Source organism: Lampris incognitus, chromosome 19, assembly GCF_029633865.1.
Source record: "Lampris incognitus isolate fLamInc1 chromosome 19, fLamInc1.hap2, whole genome shotgun sequence".
NCBI classification, from domain to species: Eukaryota; Metazoa; Chordata; class Actinopteri; order Lampriformes; family Lampridae; genus Lampris; species Lampris incognitus.
This window is the reverse complement of record NC_079229.1, coordinates 29736189-29759986: the sequence shown is the minus strand read 5'-3', so window position 1 is coordinate 29759986 and position 23798 is coordinate 29736189. Positions and strand designations below refer to the sequence as shown.

At 48.9% G+C, this 23798-nt stretch overlaps 2 protein-coding genes across 2 annotated transcripts; one reads left to right on the top strand and one right to left on the bottom strand.

Annotated features, from left to right (window-relative positions):
* The first annotated feature begins 10751 nt into the window (after positions 1 to 10751).
* Positions 10752 to 12643, top strand: gjd4 (gap junction protein delta 4). Its single transcript, XM_056299932.1, has 2 exons — positions 10752 to 10815; positions 11409 to 12643. Exons 1-2 carry the CDS (start codon positions 10752 to 10754, stop codon positions 12641 to 12643), a joined length of 1299 nt encoding a protein of 432 aa, XP_056155907.1.
* A 7843-nt stretch (positions 12644 to 20486) lies between these two features.
* Positions 20487 to 23153, bottom strand: fzd8a (frizzled class receptor 8a). The gene has a single exon (XM_056299408.1). It carries the CDS (start codon positions 22875 to 22877, stop codon positions 21123 to 21125), a length of 1755 nt encoding a protein of 584 aa, XP_056155383.1. The 5' UTR covers positions 22878 to 23153; the 3' UTR covers positions 20487 to 21122.
* Positions 23154 to 23798: the final 645 nt, after the last annotated feature.

The following is a 23798-nucleotide window of genomic DNA, read 5'->3' as shown; positions in this document are numbered from 1 at the left end:
AGAACCAGCAAAGGATGTTCGACATACAACACAACAGAACAAGTTTGGTGCTGTGAATGAAATGCACCATGACATGTCGTGAGAATGAAACCTCACATCTTCCAGCTTGACGTTTCTCTGGCATGACAGCGATGACAGCTTTCCACGGAAATGTTTGGTGAGAAACGTGATGGGACGTCAAGATGAATTAAGGAGCTCGTGTCTGCCTGCTTCTCTGCTGTGAGACATTCTTTTCTTCTTCTCTCCTCCGCAAGTGAAGTATCCTCACTATCACCGTTACGGCGTGATCGTGTTTGTGCTTTTGTGTACTGTCTTCCTTTTCCCTGGTGCGGAGACCTGTGTTATTCAATCATCTCGATGTTATGCAACTTGAGGCCCTACGCAGAAAAGATTTGCTGATATCTTAAAAATTTTGGTTTCCTTAACGGCTTTGCTGATTCTTTTCAAAGGATACGATAGAGATTGGTGTTTTCCCTGGTACATCAGCACCCGTTTCATCTCTTATCTGTGGGGGGGATGTGATGTGACTGTGAAGCCCCTCTGTGAAGGGCCGCACAGACAAGATATGACTTGACTGTACATAGCCAGACATGAAAACTTTATTCACAACGTTCATGGCTGCTGTTTGGTGTGTTAGCAATACTTGATGTGCATTATAAGACTGATATGGTCACGTCAACACACAATAAAGATGTCTTCTTGTGATCAATGGACATCTTCTGTATCTCATCCAGTCTCTGTTCTCCACAGGGAAGCGAGTATTTTTGGGTTCAAATGGGTCCAGTGGCAAAATCATGTAACTCCTAAACACTGGGTTTCAACATCCCCAAGCTGTCAGAGGGATTAACGACTCTTATGTTTCCTTTTTTTTTAAGAAAAAAAATACGGATTATTTGGCTGAAAAACTCCCATTATCATGGCGCCTCTCCCGCCGCGTCACGTGATGGGGCAGTTCAGCGGGTGCCCCTCCAGGCGGCAGCCTGTCAAACTGTAACGTTCCCGTTCTGAAGAAAGTGTCCGGATGCGCGCACACCCACCCACCCGTCCCGAGGAGAGCCACGCCGCGCGCCGCGCGTCTTCCTCGTTCCCCCGACAGCAGCGTGAGCGGAGCGCGCGACGCCCGGATCTGCCAGTCAGACTTGCCTCCATTTCCGCCGTGGCACAGCTCAGCATCCCTCAAAGGGCGCCGCGGTCCGGGGTAGCGCTGAATGGAGTGTGATTAACTGGCGTTTTAACGGGAGGTTGCTGCTGTGTAATGCGCCACATCTGACGGGAAGGAAACGACGAGCGGGAGATGAAGGAGGAACAACCCACACACAAAGTTAACTCGCGTGACGTCTTCGAAAAAACAGTCACGTTTTGTGTTTGTTTTTTTGGGTTTGAATTTGAAATTTTGTATTTGTTTTTGTTTTTTAAGTATATATTATAAATATAAATATAAACATATAGATATAAATATAGATAATATATATCAATAGAAACAATATATAGATAGAAATATATGCTATAAATATAGATAATATATATATATATTAAGATAATGGATGGATAAATATAATAAGTATATAATAAGTATAAATAATATATATATATATATATATATATAATAAATATAGATAATATATATCAATAGAAATAATATATAGATAGAAATATATGCTATAAATATAGATAATATATATATATATATTAAGATAATGGATGGATAAATATAAACATATATAATAAGTATAAATAATATATATATAAATATAGATAATAAATATAGATAATATATATCAATATAAATAATATATAGATAGAAACATATACTATAAATATAGATAATATATTAAGATAATGGATGGATAAATATATAAATATAAACATATATAATAAGTATAAATGATATATATATTATAATATATATATTATAAATATAGATAATATATATTATAAATATATATGTGTGTGTAAGCAGCAAAATAGGACCATTTCCCAAAAATTCACAACTTGTCTTGTATGACAAATTAAAGCATTTTGCTCAAATGTACAGCGAGAGGGCTTTTTGCACATCTGAGCAAATACAACCACCCATTTGCTGCAAAGGCATAATACAGAATTGAAGTCTTTATCCCAAATCCAGCCCACAGTCTGTAGGTCTAATGGTTTGGAGGGAGGCTGAATTTCTAATCTATATAAGCTTGGTGTTATGCAGAGATTAGTTGCCTACTCAAAACAAACAACCCCGCCGTGAAGATCTTATTTAAAAGAGAGGAAGTCTGCGTGTGTACTTTATTATATAGCTGCCGGCCGGATGATGAGTAAACATGTTTTCCTGATTTGGCTTTCACGACCGAGAGCTGTTCTCAGATCAGCACGTTAATAGGATGTCCCCGGGCTTGCATCACACTGGTCAAGTCAGGTTAGGAACCGGATTAGAGTCGGAGGTAAAACTAGATCAGCGTTACAAATATTGATTTAACAGCATCTCTCGCTTGCAGAAACTGGGACGTGCAGTCTGGACATGGCCTGCAACGAGACATCCATCACCAAGCAATTTACTCATCAAATGTTCTCTCTCTCTCTCTCTCTCTCTCTCTCTCTCTCTCTCTCTCTCTCTCTCTCTCTCTCTCTCTCTCTCTCTCTCTCTCTCTCTCCCCCCCCCCCCGGAATTATGACAGACGACAAGCAACAAAGTCAACGACTGACAGCATAAACACTTCTCTTGTTTGGGTGCAAAACAAATTGGGGGAAATGTCTGCGCTGGACGGTGAAAGCTGGCCTTATGATGGGATTTCAGAAATCCTGTCTAGACAGGAATTCATCCGAGATAAATTAAACTGGAACTGAATACAGGCTTTGAATGCGTTATATCTGTATACGTGATAAGGACGGTATTGTACTCACGTACACACAAGTCCCAGGCCTCCCTCATCTGCCTCTATTACAGTGATGAAGAGGAGGACGGACCTCAGAGATGTCCCGTACAGGGTAGATGAAGTGCTAGTCAGCTGACTCCGTCTTCATCCCTCCAACCATTTCCACGGAGTGTCCTGTTTTTTTAGGACATCTGCGGCTGTCCCCCCCCCCCCGCCCCCAAGTCCAGTTCAAGAGGGGTGGAGGAAGAACAGCTTTTTGGTGGCTTCTGGGAAATGGATTTGCCCCGTCTTGTGACGCTGTGGATAAATGGCAAAACAAAGATAAAAATTTGGGGGGCTCCCCCCCTTTTTCCCCCCTCCTCAATTGTACCCGGCCAGTTACCCCACTCTTCCGAGCCGTCCCGGTCGCTGCTCCACCCCCTCTGCCGATCCCGGAGGGCTGCAGCATGTGAAGTCGCCAGCCGCTTCTTTTCACCTGACAGTGAGGAGTTTCACCAGGGGGACGTAGCGCGTGGGAGGATCACGCTATTCCTCCCAGTTCCCCCTCCCCCCGAACAGGCGCACCGGCCGACCAGAGGAGGCGCTAGTGCAGTGACCAGGACACATACCCACATCCGGCTTCCTACCCGCAGACACGGCCAGTTGTGTCCGTAGGGATGGCCGATCGAGCCGGAGGTAACACGGGGAGTCGAACCCCCGTGTTGGTAGGCAACGGAATAGACCGCCACGCCACCCGGATGCCCAAAATACGAAGTTTACACGTGTTTCCAAACAACGTCTTGCAAATCAGTTTACGAACTCAATGAACGGATCATTGATTACATAAAGGGATCTGAACTATACACGTTAAACTGGCTCGCTGATTACAGTCACATTGATTGATGACAAGCTTTACTAGTTAACACATCCAAACACAGGTTTAAGTAATCATTCCAAGAGTCTTTTTTTGCCTTTTGCATGAATGAAAAGGGAATAATCCCTGAACTGGGCCATGATGATTGAAGCGGAACACGGCCGATCTGTGAAGATGGTGACCACACAGAGGGTCCAGCAGAGGTCATAGTGTGAGAAACAAAAACAGCAGCACGCAATCATGCACATCCTGTACTTCTGTGTTGTCCTTTGCTGAAGAGATGAATCATCAGCAGCATGGCGGAGGATGGAGAGAAAACGGTGAAGAGGATCATCCGTTTTTCATTCGAGTGCCCCTTGAATTATGTAATGTACAAGACGGAACACACAGTCTCATACTCCGCAGCATCAAACATAAGGACCCCGTACGGTCCATATCAGGGGTCGGGCGGAGTTCGGAAAGGCTGTTGACGCGGAATCGTTCTTCGCACGCGGGCTGAAACGTGGCCCGGACAAATTAAAACCGGTGAATTGAGGCGAGTCAGCGTTGTCCTGGAGATGATGAGTGTGCATGCTGTTATTTCTGCTTTGGGGTACTCAGTGTTGGAATTGTTGTTGTTTCCCCTGCCATGTCCAGGCCACGCATGTGTCTTGATGGAGTCGCAGGATGAAGATGTTCGGGGCAGTAGGGTCTAGACGCCCCTGTCTTACCTTTCTTTAAGTCCTTGAGATTGTGATTAAAGTGCCTGTCTGCCAAGACAAACTGTGGCTGAGCTTTAGGCCTTGGCCTTGTCGTGGATCTCTTTGGCCTAATTCCACATTCCTTTGAATAAGGTTATCTGGGCCCTCCTTGTCAATTTGTCCACTGGATTGGCAGCAAATAACACCACACATCTGCAAGTTGAGAAGGATGACACGTCAGAACTACTTTGTCTTAAATTAAGAGGTGACAGCTGGCTGTCACCGGGCTGATGGTGTTTTGGCCTTGGCGGTCTGTTTGATTCGTCTATCTCTGAAGGATTGATTGAAATGGACCCTTTTCACATGGAGCCAGCTTCACCTGCTGGCCAAAAACATGGTCTACATAAGCAACGGGAGAGGTTTCCCAAAGCACAGTCTTTGGTCAGTAACCTAAGGAATACAGCTTCTTCCTGAGCTGTTTCAGGGAGTCTTTGGCCGTGCAGATCATGCCAATACTGCACATGTGCATGATAGCAACATAGGAACACATGAGGGTCCAGCCCAGAGTGCCAGCCCAGTCTGGATAGATGCACCAGGGGTTATATACGTGAGCGGCTTGCTGTGAACCAGGTAGAAGACAAAGCAGCCCTGGATGTATGTGGCGAAATACTTTCTTAGAAATGTTCTAATTTTCTTTTGTATATCAGATTATAGCACACAAAGATCAACATGGCTGTTTATATTGTTACCGGTTATTTTCTTGCCCGGTAAGGGATTCGATACGGGCTGTACTGCGCCTCAAGGCGACATCACTAACCGCTCGGCTAAAGGCTCAGACCCGTTAGCTAGGGACTAACGTGTCTTATTAGTAGTTTACAGTCGTCACCCTCCCCGGAAGCGCGCCCTCGCGCTTTGTTATTCCCGCGCTCCGAAGAGACTTCTGAGGATCTGCGCACTTCCGGATCCCACCGCTGCCACCAATGTAACCGGTTATTTTCTTGCCCGGTGCGGGATTTGATACGGGGTGTACTGCGGCACAAGGCGACATCACTAACCGCTCGGCTAAAGAGTTAGACTCGTTAGCTAGGGACTAACGTGTCTTATTCGTAGTTTACACTATCGTATCAACGAGCTGGAGCACTGAGTCTACGGCATACGGTATGTTCAAAAATGTGCAAAGCGTGTGCCCGCGCGTAATCATGGACATGCGCACTACTGCTGCGTAGCAAAATCCACACAGAAGCGTCAGCTAGCTAGTGAAGCGTCAGAAGCGTAAGCTAGCTGGTGAAGTGTCAGAAGCATTAGCTAGCTAGTGAAGCGTCAGCTAGCTAGTGAAGTGTCAGAAGCGTTAGCTAGCTAGTGAAGCGTCAGAAGCGTCAGCTAGCTAGTGAAGCGTCAGAAGCGTCAGCTAGCCAGTGAAGCGTCAGAAGCGTCAGCTACACTAGCTAGTTAAGCGTCAGAAGCGTCAGCTAGCTAGTGAAGCGTCAGAAGCGTCAACTAGCTAGTGAAGCGTCAGCTAGCTAGTGAAGTGTCAGAAGCGTTACCTAGCTAGTGAAGCGTCAGAAGCGTCAGCTAGCTAGTGAAGCGTCAGCTAGCTAGTGAAGCATCAGAAGCGTCAGCTAGCTAGTGACGTGTCAGAAGCGTCAGCTAGCTAGTGAAGTGTCAGCTAGCTAGTGAAGTGTCAGAAGCGTCAGCTAGCTAGTGAGGCGTCAGAAGCGTCAACTAGCTAGTGAAGCGTCAGCTAGCTAGTGAAGCGTCAGAAGCGTCAGCTAGCTAGTGAAGTGTCAAGACTTCGCAGTGAAAAGCCCGGAGAGTGCGCCTACGATGTAAGTAGAACTTATTTATTTGACTAATAATCAACTAATAATCAATGTGGGGGTGCGCCATCACCGTTTGTTTTCGTCTGTGTCAAGGTGCGCTGTCACCGACTGTTTTCATCTGTCATGGTGCTCCGACACCAGATTTTGTTTAGTAGGCTAGTCTGTCACTATTTTGGCCATGCTATTATGGCTCCTCTTCTATAGCACGGCGATTTGTTTTCCTAGTAATCGTCTCCTTAAGGCGTCAACTGCAGTGCATTTCGCTGTTGCTAGCCGTTTTACAGCTGTGTACTTTTTTTTCAGTATCAGAAATACAAAATACATATAACAATAAAAGGAATAACAAATAAACAGCACCAGGGGTTACAAATGTAACCGGTTATTTTCTTGCCCGGTGCGGGATTCGATCCGGGGTGCACTGCATCACAAGGCGACATCGCTAACCGCTCGGCTAAAGAGTCAGATATGGGGCTAATGTGTCTTATTAGTAGTTTAGTCAAACAACGTTTGACACAATTATAAAAATGAAAGGGTGCAGTAACAACATATAGAAAAATAATGTACTATATATCTGCTGCTACTTCCGGCTGCTCCCGTTAGGGGGCACTACAGCGGATCATTAGTTTCCATCTCTCTGTCCTCTGCATGGTCCTCTGTCACACCAGCCACCTGCATGTCCTCCCTCACCACATCCATAAACCTCCTCTTTGGCCTTCCTCTTCTCCTCTTCCCTGGCAGCTCCATATTCAGCATCCTTCCCCCAATATATTGAAATTATATTAATAAGTTAAATTTGGAGCATAAATTCAAGGTTTTCACAGCTTTTCTATTGCATGAAGTAGGTAATGTTCTAATGTGGGACCCCGCTTCCTTTTTAAAGGTACAAAAAGAGGGTTTAATTTTTAACACCTTACATTTATGGATGTAAAACTTGGCCAGCAATATGACGAGGTTACACAGAAAATGTTCATTTTCTAATTCTCTTCCATAATTTGTAAAACCAGACAAGACATTCTTCAAGCAAAGTCCAAAAGTATCACAGATATAGTCCAATATAAAACGACGGATGCCTTGCCACAGTCTCCGAGTGTGTTCACAAGTCCAAAACAAATGGAAGACTGTGTCTCTGTCCCATATGTAATTGCAACCTGGAATAAGCTGATTCAGGACTTAGGTTTGGAAAAATAATAAGGTCTCCAGATATCTACTACAAAGTTCAAGAAATTTCTTTTAAGATCATTCATCGCTGTTATCCTGTCAAGTCACTTTTAGTAAGATTCAAGAAGGATGTTGATGTAAATTGCACCTTTTTTTTTAACATGCACCCAGAGACTCTCCAATACCCAAAGAATGGAAAGAACAGATAGCTGAAAAACTGAACTCCATGTCAGATGTGTTCACATAGCATGACCTCGACTTTAGGCACACCGACAAAATAAAACATCCCATAAAGCTCGTGCATGTTCTCCCCGTGTCTGCGTGGGTTTCCTCCGGGTGCTCCGGTTTCCTCCCACAGTCCAAAGTGGTTTTTTGGTTTTGGTCAGGTGTAGTTGGAGTGTCTGAGTTGCCGGCGGTGATGGGCTGAGCGCTTTGAATAGCATTCACTTCAGCTATCACACTCTTTGGAGAGATGGTGACATCATGGTCCGATTCATTCTTGAGGGTCACTGGTATGCAGCGAGGCAGTTTGGATGGAAGGCTCGCCGGGCCATTTGTAACCGTTATGCCACCTGGTAGGGGAGAGAGTTTGGGCGGTTCAACCACCACCCACTTTCCGGCATTTGGTGCTCTGCAATTGACTGATCCTTCCACAGTTTTGGTTTAACCATGTTCATCCTAAATATAATCAATGATAATGGCAATACTTGCCATTGAGTGTGAACTGGCTAAACAGATGGACTTTAAAGACAAGGAAGATTGCTGTGTAGAGACGAAGATGAAGCCATAAGGTGTGAAATTGCATTTTCTGCTAGGAAACGTGTGGTGTAAGCATAGCAGATCTTTGTTGACCTTGGTGTGTTTACGTGTGTCAAAGAATTCTACTATTGTGTGTGTGTGTGCACCTATATATAACCCCTGTTACTGAGTAAGTACGAAATGAAGAGAAACCAAATCAAATCAAGCCTCTCTCTCAGTTTACATGTATGTGTTTAGTAGAAGAGTGTACGCACATGCATTGATATGAGTAAAGCAGATTTTTTTGGGGGGGGGGGCATTCACAGGACCTTTCCAGGGGCCCAGCCATTTCTGTGGCTGGGCCTGCACACACACACACATGACCAAACGCATAATCCCCTCCAGGCTGCTCCTTCTTAAACTATTATGTATTTAACATTTATCTAACGGTTGTCCGTATATTAACTGGGAAGCTTCTCTTCAGTCTCGGCTTCTTCTGCGTTAGGTGTTTATTCTCCCTCGAGGCTGAAATGTCCACAATCCAACAGTCTAAAGCAGTGAGTAAAAATAGCTGTTGAAGTTACCCTGTTGAGTTGGCTGGGCAATTACCAAGGCAGTACCAAGTATTTTTTCTATCCAATATAGATAATTTTTTTTCAGAACGTTATTCAATGCCCCCCCCCGCCCCCCAATTCAATTTTGGTTTTTGCTGCCAATATCCTGGTTTTCGGCGCAATTTTTTTCAAAGTCAAATGCTAAATTCAGTTATACTTCCAACTATTGTTGACTTGGTTTCGGTGTGTTTCTCGTCAAATTATGTGGCACGATCTCAACGCCGCAGAGTGTGGGAGGCTGCTCGTTGTGGTGCTTCAGATGTGTTTCAGCATTTTTTTTGCCCCCCCAATCTTGCTGATTTCAAAACCAGTGTCAAGTCGACGGCTTTGACAGATTTGTAGCGTAATAAGCTGCATCAGGAGAGCATGAAAATGAAACATGTGCGATAGCTTGCTGTGAACACCATGCCGGTGCTAATCGCCACTGATCTCCAGTCGTTATGAGCCAAGCCCTCCTCCGCCCGCAGTCACGTGTCCCACCCCAGAGATAACCTTTCCCATCACTGAAGCTGAGCTCAGAGCTGGAAAGATTCTGCACAACCTTTGTGGGTTTACCGTAAAGAACAGGACTCAACCAAACCCAAGCAGTTTCCAAAAACATTGAGAGGTTTGTATTACACAAAAAAATATGCAGGCAATCACAGTGGACAGCTCGCCCCAGAGGAGCTTTTTGGGCCTATTTTCTTTGTTTAAACTGATGACAGAGTAGATGAGTGAAAACTGCAGTTTGAGGATTTCGTTATTGTGACAACGATGTACCTCTGGTTTTGTGATGTAGATTTGTTTCATATCCACAATAAGTTGCTGTGAGTCCCGAAATCAGTCGTTCTGGTTCACCGGCCATTAAGTGTACGAAAATGTGCACTACAATGTGAAGCTACAATCATAGACTGCATGCCACGTCAACTTCTATGAGATGTCTATTCAGGGTGTCCGGGCGGCGTGGCGGTCTATTCCGTTGCCTACCAAAACGAGGATCGCCAGTTCGAATCCCCGTGTTACCCGGCGTGGTTGGTCGGGCATCCTTACAGACACAATTGGCCATGTCTGTGGGTGGGAAGCCGGATGTGGGTATGTGTCCTGGTCGCTGCACTAGCGCCTCCTCTGGTCGGTGGGGGCGCCTGTTTGTAGGGGGGGGTAGGGGAAGTGGGGGGAATAGCGTGATCCTCCCACGCGCTACGCCCCCCTGACGAAACTCGTTGTCAGGTGAAAAGAAGCGGCTGGCGACTCCGCATGTACGGGTGGAGGCGTGTGGTAGTCTGCAGCCCTCCCCGGGTCGGCGGAGGGGGTGGAGCAGCGACCGGGACGGCTCGGAAGAGTGGGGTCGTGGGCAGAGTACAACTGGGGAGAAAAAGGGGGGGGGGGAAATCCAGAAGAGAAAAAAAAAGACGTCTGTTTATTGGAGGTCTCGTATCAGGTTTAGGTTGTATACTGATAAATCTCTCGATCATGGCACTGTGAATCAAGGCTTGTATGGCGGGGAGGAGGCCGGATACGGACGCTCCTACTTGGACGTGCTCGCCATTGGGCTTGAGAACTTAATACGGGCAATTTAGCATGAGTAATCCAGGAGGCTTGTTATTCTCCTGTAAGGACAACCAGCAGCACCAAAATATCTCCGCAATGCCAGGATGCCGACGCGTGTGTTAAGAATAGACCTACAATGGGACTAACTCCCATCTAATGTCTTCTGTTGTCTGAGGATAGAGCAGTTGTCCCAGTGGCACGGGGACAGAGGCAGCCGTAAGACGGGGCGCTCCAGAGAGGGGACTCTCCCAGAGAGGCGGAGGAGACTTGGATGGATCAGACCGGGTTGTTTTATTCACCGGGCCCTGACGGAGCGTATTTAGACTCTCGGGCTGCTGTCGGAGACGTGCCGTCCGTCCACCTGGAGGTCGCTGTGCTGCAGGAGACCGACGCGCCTCCCGGTGTGGAGCAGAGAGGAGTGACGGGATAAAGGGGTTCAGGCCGGGGCCGGAAAAAAAAGGAGGACTCGGGAGACCCTGGAGTGCCTTTAGGAAGCAGACATGAGTGGACCAAACACGTTTGAGGTGCTTTTCATCTCCATCAGCCACAGCATCACTTTAATGGGTGAGTTGAGTTCAGTGACCAACAAGGGGCAAGCTAGATTTGGGACTTTTGTGAACGGCGATGTTCACAAACCAGCGTTCTCTACATGCACCGCAGCATCACTTCATTCAAATGTGACCTTTGACCGCGCTTTAATATATGCCGGGTAGCAGTGCCTTTATTAAAAATCTCATTAAGGGGATTTATTTTAAATGACCGTTACCGAGGGGGTCGTTTAAAAGGGCTGTAGACGGCGTTGTATTAGCCCTCAAGACCAAAGTCTTCATACGTGAGCATAAAACAACACAAACCAGCCCTCCCGTCCGTACTTACGGCGCAATTCGTTTTTGAAGGTCTGACCTCTGGAAAAAGAGAGAATTGTTTTAGCTCCGACAGCACTTCTCCTTAAATCTTCGACACATATTTAAGGGATTTACGAGGGTCCGTTGAAACATAGTCAAAGTCGAATTTATTCGCGTAGCCCTAAATCACATTTCAGCCCCCCCGGGGGGGGGGGGGGGGGGCTTTACAATCGCTTTTACATGCCTAAGACCCTCGGCAGAAACAAAAAAAAGACTTCAATAATCTTGCCTTTCTTCCTGCCTGTCTTCCAGGGAAGGTGTGGCTGACTGTGATGATGTTCCTTCGCATCACGATCCTCCTGTTCGCCGGATATCCCCTCTACCAGGACGAGCAGGAGCGCTTCGTGTGCAACACCATTCAGCCCGGCTGTTCCAACGTCTGTTACGACCTGTTCGCTCCCATCTCTCTGTTCCGCTTCTGGCTCGTAGAGCTCATCACCTTGTGTCTACCTTACGTCGTCTTCATCATCTATGTGGTCCATCAGGTCTCATCGGGCCTCACGTTAGAGCCGGGTGCCTCGGGTCAAATCGGCTCCGGCTCGCTGTACAGGATCCGCCGGGGGTCGTTCGGGGAGACGTCTGTGAAGAAAACGGCTGAGAGGAGGAGGAGGACCCCGTGCTTCGCGGGAGCCTACATCCTTCACCTCCAGTTCAGAATACTGCTGGAGGCCGGGTTTGGGGCGGCCCATTACTATCTGTTCGGTTTCTACATCCCCAGAAGGTTCCTGTGCCAGCAGCCACCGTGCACCACCCAGGTTGACTGCTACATTTCCAGGCCCACCGAGAAGACGGTGATGCTCAACTTCATGCTGGGCGTTGGGGCGCTTTGCCTTTTCATCAACGTGCTGGACCTCATTTGTGCCGTCAAGCGATCGGTGAGGCAGAAGAGCGAGAGGAAGGTGTTGGTGGAGAAGATGTACGAGGAGGGGCAGTACTACATTTCGGCAGGCGGCGCCAGCCGGGAGGTGGACACAAACACCCCACTGGTTCGGCAGGATCTAGAGGAGGAGGCCGGCCGTGCGGGGAGCTTCCGGAGGAGGAAGGGCAGTAAGGGGTCAAGCGTAGGAGGAAAACTTGGCTTGATTCAGGGGCCGCCGGGTCTGACTCGCTCTCCTCTCTCTTGCTCTCCGGCCTCTCTGCCCCCGGGACCCCCGCCTCCCAACACCGACGGGAACAACGGCTACTCCGCAGCCCAGGAGGAGGCCCTGGAGGTGGACGGCAGCGAGGTGGCTCTCTGCCCGCTGGAACCCACGGGGACGCCGAGATCCATCCGCGTCAGTAAACGCAGTCGGCTCAAACCGCCACCCCCGCCCAGACGGGATTACGCGTTGCCGGTGGTGAGATCGGCGGGACCAGTTGGCGATGCTTCCTCAGCAACATCGGTTTGCACGAGGCGGGTGGGTCAGTACACGCTGGTGGAGCTGAGTAGCGGCGCGGAACCGCAGGCCAACGACGAAGGCCAGGAGAAGAGGTCTGAGTGGGTGTGACCGAGTGGCCCGGATCACCGCGCTGCAAATGAAAACGGGGGAGAGCAGGTGGGCCTAACTGTAAGGCGGAGGGGATCTGAGAGTCAGTGATACCCTAAAGCTTAAAAAAGGGCAACAACTGTTGACGTGTATATCCGGCGGCGCTGTCCGGCTCCTTCCTCTACGCGGGCCACACGGTCACTCGAGGGAAAGAAAAAGAAAACGCTTCGGCTGACTCGCCGCCAGGCCCAAAAGGGGTGATTTATACCGCAGAACGTGTTGGCCGAGAGTAGTGTACGTTATCCAAGTCAACGGCGGAGAGGGAAAAGAGCACAGTTACGACTACCAACCTTAACAAGTGTCCTTGGCCAAACCGCAACCTTGAGGAAGTCTAAAAGAGTGCGGGCCACCTGTTTCTTCCCTTGTTAGGTTTTAACCCACCTCCCCCCCCCCCCCATACACTTTGCTTGAACAAAGGCCAGCCTTGACCTGTCCCGCATACATCAACACACACAGACACACACCGACACACACCGACGCAGGACCAGAACCGACTCCACAGACTCCAGTCACCATGGAGCCCTTTTCTCTTTTCCATGCGGGGTCACTGAGGTCACGGCGGACATGCGCGGCCTCCGGGGCCCTTTGTCCGGCTGATCTTTAGGAGGTCAAGCCAAACTGAAAGGCCAAAAAAAAAATCCCCGCAAGACGCTGTCCGGGAGCTCCGGGTCGAATGAAATTCCTCCCCCCAGAAGTGAAGGACACTATGAAGGCCCCCAAAGCCCACATAGGCTCACAAAGCAATTACGTTCCCCTGTAGGGCTCTGTATTTATGGAGGCGGCTTGTCACTCTATTTCAGGGCCTCGCGGAGATTAGGAGGAATACAAGCTTCAGACATACACGGACACTGGAAATAGAGGCACCATGTGGCAGTGTAACCCAACACGGCGATGTATGTCGCCCTTCGGGATTTCCATACGCCGCCCCGCGTGGCTTCCGCCGCACCTCCACACACTGCGCCTCCTGACGCTCGCGTTGCTGTGGGAGGATCAGACGCCGGCCTTTTCGCCGTCAGACCTCTCAGTTATGCATTTAACACGCGGAAGACGTCTTACCCTCCTTACACGATGACGGGTTCGTCTGTGGATTTGGGGGCGCTGCATCGTTTAAGTAATTTGGCCCTTTACTGGAATGTGTGCGGAGTTTTGAACGCCGTTTTCGCTCAGCGAATACCCCCCCCCCTCCCTCCGGGGTTATTTTAACGGTAGATGTGACACGGATCAAAACCGCAGCGGCGCACCATCTCGAATCTGCTTCCAGCTAACTAACATCAGCGTCTTTGTGCGTCGCTTAACGTGGTCCCAACGTGCACAAACCATGTCTGTTTAAACAGCAGGCGAAAATGTCAGGATGCATTCAAGACATTTTTTCCTGTATCGTTTCTGCACATAACACTATATCCGTTGATGTTTATCGTTGGATGGACGCACCTGCCATCTACAAATATATATATACATTTTTAATTTTTGTCATTTTTCTGACAAAATGAAAAAAAAATGTCCTGTTGTTTTTCAAATATTTTCCACATTTTACCCGGGGAACTGTGTTACAGAGGTTGTTGCGTGTGATGAAAACTGGTGTGATGAAAAGCGAATCCCACGGGCTGTGCAGTAAATCAGCCTCCGCGTTGCCTTGCTTTGATATACATAGCTAAGAGGCTGGTCTCTGTGTAAGTGGATAGCTCTTGATCTTGATTATTCCCTCTCTAGGCTCTTGCGGTCTCTTTGAGGATGACAACAAAAGCTAATGCCGGGGTAGCTCACCTATCTACAGAACGGTGCGCCATGTCATACGAGTGACCACGGGGGGTTCTCGCAGGCCCACAGCGAGGCCGGCGCTGACATATGATCTTCATATACCTGCTGTTTTTTGAGCTTCGATCAGGGAAGGAGACGACTGTGACTTCAAACGTGATGCCAGACACGGTCTCGGCCACACCTTCGCTCACTCACACATATGTTGCAATGTTAGAGTAGATTTAAGTTAATTAACAGTTTCTCTAAAATGCTGACATAAGGAGCTGAAACCTGGTTGTGATGATGTGCTCCTGCTCTTCTGGTGAAGTAGAGTAAATAACCTTCAGACCATTTTAATGAGTTTGTTGACATGTACAGGTTAAAAACATGCCAGACCGGTCTTGGTACTCTGTGATGTTAGCATAGCAGGATAAACATAGCTGCAGCTAATCACATTAATAATGGATCTGTTTGATTTTAGGTGTGCCAGCTCACCTATCAGCGCTGACAGACAGACATGCAGATCCAGCGCTAACAGTTGTCAGTAGTACTGTCAGTGCTGATTCTTTGGCACACCTAAATCCAACAGATCCGTTATCAATGTTATTAGCCGCAGCGGTGTTTATCCTGCTATGCTAACATCACAGAGTAAAACACCAGCATGGCATGTTTTCAACACTAACCGGAAGATGTCTGCAGACTCACTAAAATGGCCTTGGGTTATATCGCTCTTTACGCTGTAATGTCCTTCGGTGTGAATGGGAAGGTGAGCGACTTCCTTGTCCCTGTGTTGGGCTTTGCTCTGCAATGGACGAGCGACTTTCTGTCTTCCACCCAAAGTGTGACGAGACAGTCTGCAGCCCCCTGTCACCTTGAAAAGGACTGAGAGGCCAAAGAATATGGATGAATTTACAGCCGAGACCAGATTTTCTATTCTCTCTGTAATAATTTCTTGTTTGAATATTCTGTATGGTCACTATTCTGTTGTTTAACTTCGGGTTGTAAGTATCTTTTTTTCTTTTCTTGTCTTTTTTGCATGTTGAGAACTATGGTGGAATATTATTTACTAACTGTATCGTGTCAGTATCACGTCCCTTTGGCGGCAGTCTTTGTGATGCAGGTATCTTGGTGCAATGTGAACAGATTGGATCCCAGTGCTTCCTCATAGCCAGAGACGTATGCAGAGGCCCTCTGCTTGATAACGCAGGTATCTTCAGTGGTTTTAATCTCTTCTGCTTTCTAACAGTAGAGACACTCTCCAGTGGGAAGGTTTTGTACATTCGGCAGTTTAAAGACTTCATAATCATTCAAGAGTATGAACCACAGATACCCAGCAAGCAAACAGATAATGCATCCTTTTGTTTAAAAGCACTTTATTGTTGCAATTTTTGTACATATTGCATCCGTTTAACGCACTCTATTCTCGACACCTGATTTATATTTTTGCTGGAAATAAAATGCTGCCCGCGTGTGGCATAAAATGTGAAGTATTGCCGTGTATTTCAACCTGAACCCCATGCGCGAAATCCTCCTGGCTGCTTTCAGACATTGTGACAAACTGGTCTGCGTATGTGACGTTTGTAGCCTCATACAACCCCAAAACTTCAAATTCATTAAATCCTACAGACGACGGGATGCTTCATAATCAAACATTTTCCCTCAGACACACACACACACACACAAAACGCTCCTGTTTTCCAAATGTTAATGTAAGTGGCGACCTCTAGTGGCCATGTAGCGAACGGTCCGTTGCGAGGAATCTGGGAAAGCACTCAACCCTTCAGATACAAAAGTTCCCCCTTTTGTGTGTATGTCAGTCAGTAACTAAGGGAACACAGTGTTCTGCTGGTGTGTGTGTGTGTGTGTGTGTGTGTGAGAGAGTGTGTGTGTGTGCGTGTGTGTGTGTGGTGGGGGTCCTTGATTTGCGAGGGCGGGCTGAAGAGGCAACAGGATTGCACTGTAGGGAGTGGTGAACCACAGGAGTCTTTTATTAAGCTAACAGGGAGTCTGCCATTTACGCTGATTTCTTTCTTTCTCTCTCTCTCTCTCTCTCTGTCGCTCTCTCTTCCTGCTTTATTTGTTTAGGTTAGTAACAGTGTGAGTGAGGATTTATTGAACTTGGATTCCTAGCCCAACCAGCTGCAGGACATTAGCTTGGAGAAGAAAAAAAAAAAAACTGGGGAAAATAATACATTTTTAGGTGATCTCAGAAATGAAAGTGTGGAAATGAGATGGAGGGGTAGAGTGAAAGTAGAGGCTTGAAAACAAACGAAATGGGGGCAGATGGACAGCATACAAGAAGAACTAACGAACTAGACTTTCCACATTTTTACAATGTAAATGTGTACATGGTGCATGGGCATCCCTGTTATTTCCTCATTAGTAACGGTATATGACCGGGTAATACAAACAACCGTGACTGAGCAACGTGAACAATGATAATGGCCACACAACCAAAAGGGAGCTGCAATAAGTCCTCTGGAGTTTAAGAACTAAATATATCACTTGTTCCCAAAAGAAAAGGCAAATCTTCATTTTTCTTCCCTTTAAACTCAAACGGTGACGATCATTTCATAGTGACAGTCTCTACACGCCAAAGTCAGAAACTTCCTCCTGAAGCTGAACCCAGCTTTTTACGAGTGAAAACTAAACTGCTGCAGCTTCGATGACGTTGGTGTCCCCCCAAGAAACTATTACGACGAAGGCTGACAGAGTCCAGAAGACTTGAGACTGCTTTATTTCCAACATCTGGCTTCTCAAATAGCCATTTGGGAATATGAGCATGAACCGGGGGGTCAGGAGCATCCCTATTAATCTAAATGGGTCACAGAAACCTTGGGGCATATTGTGCTTTATGCAAAGACACACACACACACCCACACACACTTCCAGCCTCTTGGTTTAAGTGCTATTGTTCATCTCCCAATGCAGATAGAGTCGTTGGAGACATGCAGTCTGAACTTTTGCTGAATTTACGAGAGACTAAAATGATGTTCAGCTTGTGTTCAGTGTGTGTGTTGCTGTGTTTTTTCCCCTCGTTTAAAAAAAGAGACTCGAACGTCGCAGCATGCTCCCCCTCTGGGTTTTCCTTTTAATACATTTACCTCTTTCAGTTTGAGCCGGTGTCTTTTTCCTGCGTTGAAGTGGATTAGAGGTGAGCGAAATCAAGAGATGTGCGGTGGAGTCGTGATGTGAATTCCTCTTTCCACCCCCCCCCACCCACCCCCCTTGAGCAGATGCAGATTATATGAGCCCCTCCACAGCTCCACAGCATCTCCTCTGATAACCTAAAAAAAGAGAACCTTGCCGGCTGGGACCGGATAATCAATAATATTAATGAGCACGACCTGCCGATCAGCCCCTCTGCTCTCCTCTGTGTCTGCCTCTCATCAAACACTGCCATTAATATTTGATGGGCAGCCATGCCGGAGCACTCCTTCCAGCACCGGGGCAGAGAAATGAGAAATAAAGACAAACGCTTGGCTGCTGAGGCTGATGGAGAAATAAGACGAGTCAATCAGCGAGTTGCGAGAGATCTTTATTTCCACATTCCTGCACAGGTTGAAGGGCTGGGGGATGAGGCGTTCGTTTGTTACCGTGCTCAGGTCGTCTTTGTGCAGGCCATCGTGATGTCCATAGTGCAATCATAACGCCAAACAACAGCAAATGTTGGGGGGGGGGGGAGGTTGCAACCAATGCACCCTACCTCCACACGGTATCTGAAAACAGAATAAATCCAAACGCGTCTTTGAAGGCAACCGTAGAGCATGTAGGTACACAGGTGTTTCAGACCAGTTAGCAGCCCTGCTGTGTGCATGTGTGTGTGTGTGTGTGCATGTGTGTGCATGTGCATGTGCATGTGTGCATGTGTGTGTGTGCATATGTGTGTGTGTGCCAGGCATCTCACAACAACACTCCCTGAGTCAGTTATTATTTCTCTCGTGAAACACACCAAATTGGGTTTGTGACCTTTCTGATGGAAACAAAATGTTTCCTGATAATTATACACTGTGTCAAACGGTCGAGTCGGAACAAGCCGTTCCTTGCACCCATCAGCGCCTGGCCCGTTTGCAGTTTGTTCACGGCTGAGGAGCACAGTGGTTGGGTGGGGGCGGGGGTGGGGGGTGTTTCGTGTGGGTTAACGCACTGGTGTGTGGTGGAGAACCAGATGTGCAACACAAATGTTTGTGCAATACGAATGTACAGTTGTAAATACACACACAACTGCCGCACACTGGTTAGAAATGATTGCCATCGTTGTTGTGGTTGCAGCATAGTTATATAACATGGTATGTAGCTGTGGGGCGTATGGTCGGTGAATACTTAGTGTATACTTTTGGTACATAAGATAATATAGTGTAATAGAGAGGCAGTATATAGCATTGCATGATGGGGCACGATGGGTTGTGTAGTCATGGCATGGTCTATGGTATAGCGTATGGACATTAATGTATAATATGTGGGCATAGGTTGCTGATTACTCAACCATAACACAACTCTGTATAGTAGTGACGTACCTGCGGTGCGATGCATGCTTGCCTCTAACGTGCTGTTGTTATTCCATTTATGGGCTTGTCACAGGGCTGTCGCGAGGTCGCTTAATTGTACAGCGTCCCTCTCACCACTAGGTGGGGGTATAAAATTGTGTCCTGACACGGAATCCGCAGGCGGCCCGTCTGAAACAACAAGGGGAACTTGGAGGAATTAAAGTTCGCAGGCTCAGAGCAAACACGACCCCCCCCCCCCTCTCGGCACAAATGCGTTTCACTTGTGCCACGTTACTCGAGCCAGGCGACTCAAACGTGCGACGTTTGCCGAGCGGGACGCTGTCAGCCTCGAGATAAACGAGGGTGGCCAGACCTGTTGCTCATGGCAGCCTAGTAATAACAGAAGCTCGAGATGATAAGGGGGGGGGGGAGGAGGTTAGAAATGGGAACAAAACTCCTTCCATGTAAAGGGGTCTAGATGATGCTATACGGAAGGAAACTAGTGTGGGGTGGGGTGGGGGGGTTACTTTCCTCCTCGGCTCGTTTGATTACAAGAAATAAAAAGATGTGTCGCCCATCGCTCACCTTTAACACCCCTCGGTGTCTCTGTGTACGGCAGCGGTGTCGCTTGACGCGCGCGCGCGCGCGCACTCACGCACACTCACGCACACACACAAAAGACGCACAGCTGCGGCGCCGCGCTGAAAAGAGGGCTGTGAGGTTACATTTCCTGTCAAAGGGAAGAAAGCTGTCACTACAAAGGGACACCGTCACCATTGACCAGCAAATCAAAGGCATTTCTACGCTAGATTACAGTGTATCATCTTATGCCAGCGCATTGGGTTAATTGGGACCAAAACCAAAATACATTTGTAGCAAAAAAAAAAAAAAAAAAAATGCCTCACTGAAGGGGGGTCCTAAGATGTGAGATCATGTGAACGGACCACCTGTGGGGCTTTCATTGCCATTTCAGTATCATTCATGTCAAGGCCCCCGTACTGCCTCTATTGCGATTTGAGTCGAGGGAGAGATGTTTCAATTCAGCCCCGCAAACTATCCAAATAGAGACGCAGGGGCTCGGGCAGGTTGAGGCTCTGACAAAGCAAAAGCGCCGGTCCAAATGCCTCTTTCACTCCCACAATGTCCATCAAAGCGCGCAATGGTCCCAAATGGGGGACGTTTAGGAGAACCTTGGCACATCAGACAGAAACCCCTAATGCACGCCAACCTTTATCCCGCGCCGTTTAAAAAGAAAGATCAAAGTGTCCGCAGATGAAAAGGGTCTGTTCCCCGCATTTATACTCCATTCACTCCGGCCCCTCTTCTACTAAATTAAGAAAGTGGGGCCTCGGCAGGCATGTGAAGAGGACCTTAACAATTATGGAGCTGCTCCAGCTCAGCCCCTGCCTCTAATTACCAGTCTCTGTTGGTTAAAAGGGCTCCCCTTCTTTTTTAGATGGGGACTCTCAGGCCTGCTGTCGCCTCCGCCGCCATCCCGCACGTAAGCCCTGTTTGCTGTGCACAACTCCTCCCCCACCCACCACCACCCCCCGAGAAAGCAAATGACAAGCAAGGCCGGATTCGAGACTCATCAAGTGTTTTATTGTCAAAATAAAGGTACTTTTGTTTTCTCACCAAAAAAAAAAAAAGACATCTACACTTTGTACAAATTTACAATATATCTTATAAAGTCTTCTTTTTATACACAAATTTACATAAACATAATATAAATACATTAGAAATTACAAAAAAAAAAAAGACGGCCCATAAATTATCAGGGCACTATTAAGGCTTAATTTAAACCGTCCGTGATTGAAATATGCAAATGTAATCTGTAATGTGTAATGTGTAATCTGTACTCTGCGTGGAGCTATGACGAAAGGAGCCCAAATGTTCTTATCGGGAGGCAAATTAGGGAGAGAATCGTTTCTTTGCCTGCAGGAAATGCCCACTCGGTGTATAAAAAGCCTCAGTCTGCATCTCCTGATCCATACAAAACAGGGAGGCGCGGAATCAACACGTGTGTAAGTACCCAGGTACGTGGTTTCAACCAGTTTTCCAACAGCACTCCGTTTAAAAAAGGTATAAAACGAGAGGAGGCGGGCGGGCGGGCTGGGGGGGGGGGCATCAACAATTCCTTGTTATGCTAACGTATAAGAAGTAGGGACTGATGGGGTTATCTGGCCAAACAATTAGCGGTCCTCCTAAGCTGCTTTTCAAACCTGGGACAATGGCATCTGCTTGGGGCAGGACACGGAGCTGGCCGTGCCCGACCTCCACGTCAGCCCGGTGCTCACGTCGCTGTACATGGAGCCGCTCGTCCCTTTGCTGCCCCAGCAGCAGCGCGTGCACAGAGTCCTCCACGACTCCAGAGTTTTGCCCGACCAGATCCACACGCCGGACGTGATGCCCACCAACAGGCACATGAAGTACTTCAGCATGAACACGGCGTAGTCCGGACGCCGGCGGTCCTGCTCCAGCAAGCAGTCGCAGTTGTGCGTCATCTCCCAACTCTGCCTGTTGTGCTGCTCGTAAAAGTAGCAGGCCACTATGATGGTGGCCGGCACGGTGTACAGCACGGTGAAGATGCCTATCCGGATCATCAGCTTCTCCAGCTTGTCCGTCTTGGTGCCCCCTTGTTTGATGACGCTGCGGATGCGGAACAGGGACACAAATCCCGCCAGGAGGAACATGGTGCCTATGAATAAGTAAATCACCAGCGGGGCCAGGACGAATCCCCGCAGGTTGTCCAGGTTCTGGTTGCCCACGTAGCAGATGCCCGCCACCGAGTCGCCGTCCACGGAGCTCAGGGCGAGGACGGCGATGGACTTCATGCTGGGTATCAGCCAAGCGGCCAGGTGAAAGTACTGCGAGTAACTGGCGATGGCCTCGTTGCCCCATTTCATGCCGGCGGCCAGAAACCAGGTCAGGGACAGGATAACCCACCAGATCGAGCTGGCCATCCCGAAAAAGTAAATGAGGAGGAAGACCACCGTGCACAGCGCGGGCCCGGTGGTCTCGTAGTGGATGTGCTCCACGTCGTACTCCCGGTTACAAGCCACCTTCTCGTGGCCGGCGATGAGCCGCACGATGTACCCGACGGACACGAACATGTAACAGGCGGACAGGAAGATGATGGGCCGCTCGGGGTACTTGAACCGCTCCATGTCGATCAGGAACGTGGCCACGGTCGCGAACGTGGACACGAAGCACAACACGGACCAGAGCCCGATCCAGAAGGCGGTGAACGTCCTCTCGTCCTGCGTGAAGTACGGGTTGTGACACGGCATCGCGCAGTTGCTGATCTGCCCCGTCTTGACCCGGTTGTAAAGCGGGTGGCGGTCCGCGTTGACCGGCACCATGGGCGCGACGCACTTGCAGCCCGGCTCGCAGGGGGACGCGGGCGGCTTGTGCTTGCCGGGGACGCCGGGGCGACCGTGTCCCGGCTTGCTCTTGTGCGGGTTGTGAGCTTTGCCGGGCAGGTTGGTGGGCTTGGAGAGAACCGGCGACGCCGTGGTGGAGTCGGTCCTGTTGTAGTCCATGCACAATATGTCCGGGTTGCCCTGAGCCGGCAGCAGGTCGCACTTCATCCTGTCCGGCCACGGGAAGCCGTACTGCCTCATGAGAGGAGCGCAGCCCGCCCGGGCTCTCTCGCACACGCTCCGGCAGGGCGGCAGCGGTTTCTTGTACTCCTCCAGGCAGATGGGGGTGTACATGCTGCACAGGAAAAACTTCAGGTCGGGGGAACACTGGATCTCCACCAGAGGCCAGAACTGGTGCACCTCCAAGCCGGCTTCGTCCTGCGTGTCGTGGTTGAACTGGTTGGGCATGTAGGTGTAGTTGTAGCCGATGCCCTTGCAGAGAGGCACGGCGATCTCCTGGCAGGTGATCTCCTTCGCCGCGGTGCCGCTGGACCTGGGCAGCGTGGCGAGAGAGAGCAGCAGGTAAATCCCCAACAGGTCGTACTCCATCCTTTTTTTTTTCTTTTTTTTTTTTTTTTGCGTCGTATCCCTCTCGCGCTCCGGTGACACGGCAGCGTTACTATAATCCCGCTCGTGTTTTCTACTCCTCTCCCTCGAGCCCGCTCCGATCACATCTGGCGGCGCGAGCCCATCTCGCTCTACTTATCTGGCACGGAGTTGCGGGCGATTCGCGAGCCGCGGTTTACTTTCGGCGGACGGGCGAAGAGAGAGGCTCCGGGCGACCAGTCAAGATGGCTGAGGAGAGGAGAGCGAAATGCACCTTATTGGAGAAACTGCCCTCCGTATCCCCCCCTCCCCCCCGAACAGCCTCCCCGTCCGTCGACCGGGACGCGGCCTCTTAACCACTACGGACGGCTGGCGCGCGCCTTGTGCGTCGCGAGGACGTGCCGTGGTGTTGTTGTTGTTGTTGTTGTTTTTTTTTTTTTCATAACGCGGCGAGAGTCGCTACGCACGGCACCCTCGTCCTGCCTCTCGCAGCAAATCGTGGCCGGCGGACGCCGCGTCGGCCACTTATACCGCAGCCTCCGAAGGCCCGCCCCCTTACGCCCGCTCCTCCAATCGCGGGGCGGCGTGGGCGGCGCTCCGGGGAGAGAAGTCAATCAAGTTTACTTACAGATCGGCTCCGGGAATAGAATAGCTTTGTAACGCTTCTTGTTGCCCCCCCCCCCCCGGAACACGTCGCCAGACGTCCCCAATAAGGGATTGCGAGCGAGTCTTTGGCGCTGATGGCGAAATAATCGCCGAGCTCTCATAACCACGCAGTTGGCCTTGAACCGCTGGGGTGCCACACACACAACAACAACAAACCTCGAATAAACTTGCGTGTCTTAAGGTTTTTTTGGTGCCCCCCCCTTTAACAAATCGCTCGCAGTGAAGAGGACGAGAAAAAAATCTCACTTGCACAGTATA

Bases quoted from the DNA above. Each gene is read 5' to 3' on its own strand.
- gjd4 (XM_056299932.1), top strand. From the start codon at position 10,752: ATGAGTGGACCAAACACGTTTGAGGTGCTTTTCATCTCCATCAGCCAC. The intron at 10,816-11,408 runs GTGAGTTGAGTT...CCTGTCTTCCAG, and splicing joins CCACAGCATCACTTTAATGG to GGAAGGTGTGGCTGACTGTG.
- fzd8a (XM_056299408.1), bottom strand. From the start codon at position 22,877: ATGGAGTACGACCTGTTGGGGATTTACCTGCTGCTCTCTCTCGCCACG.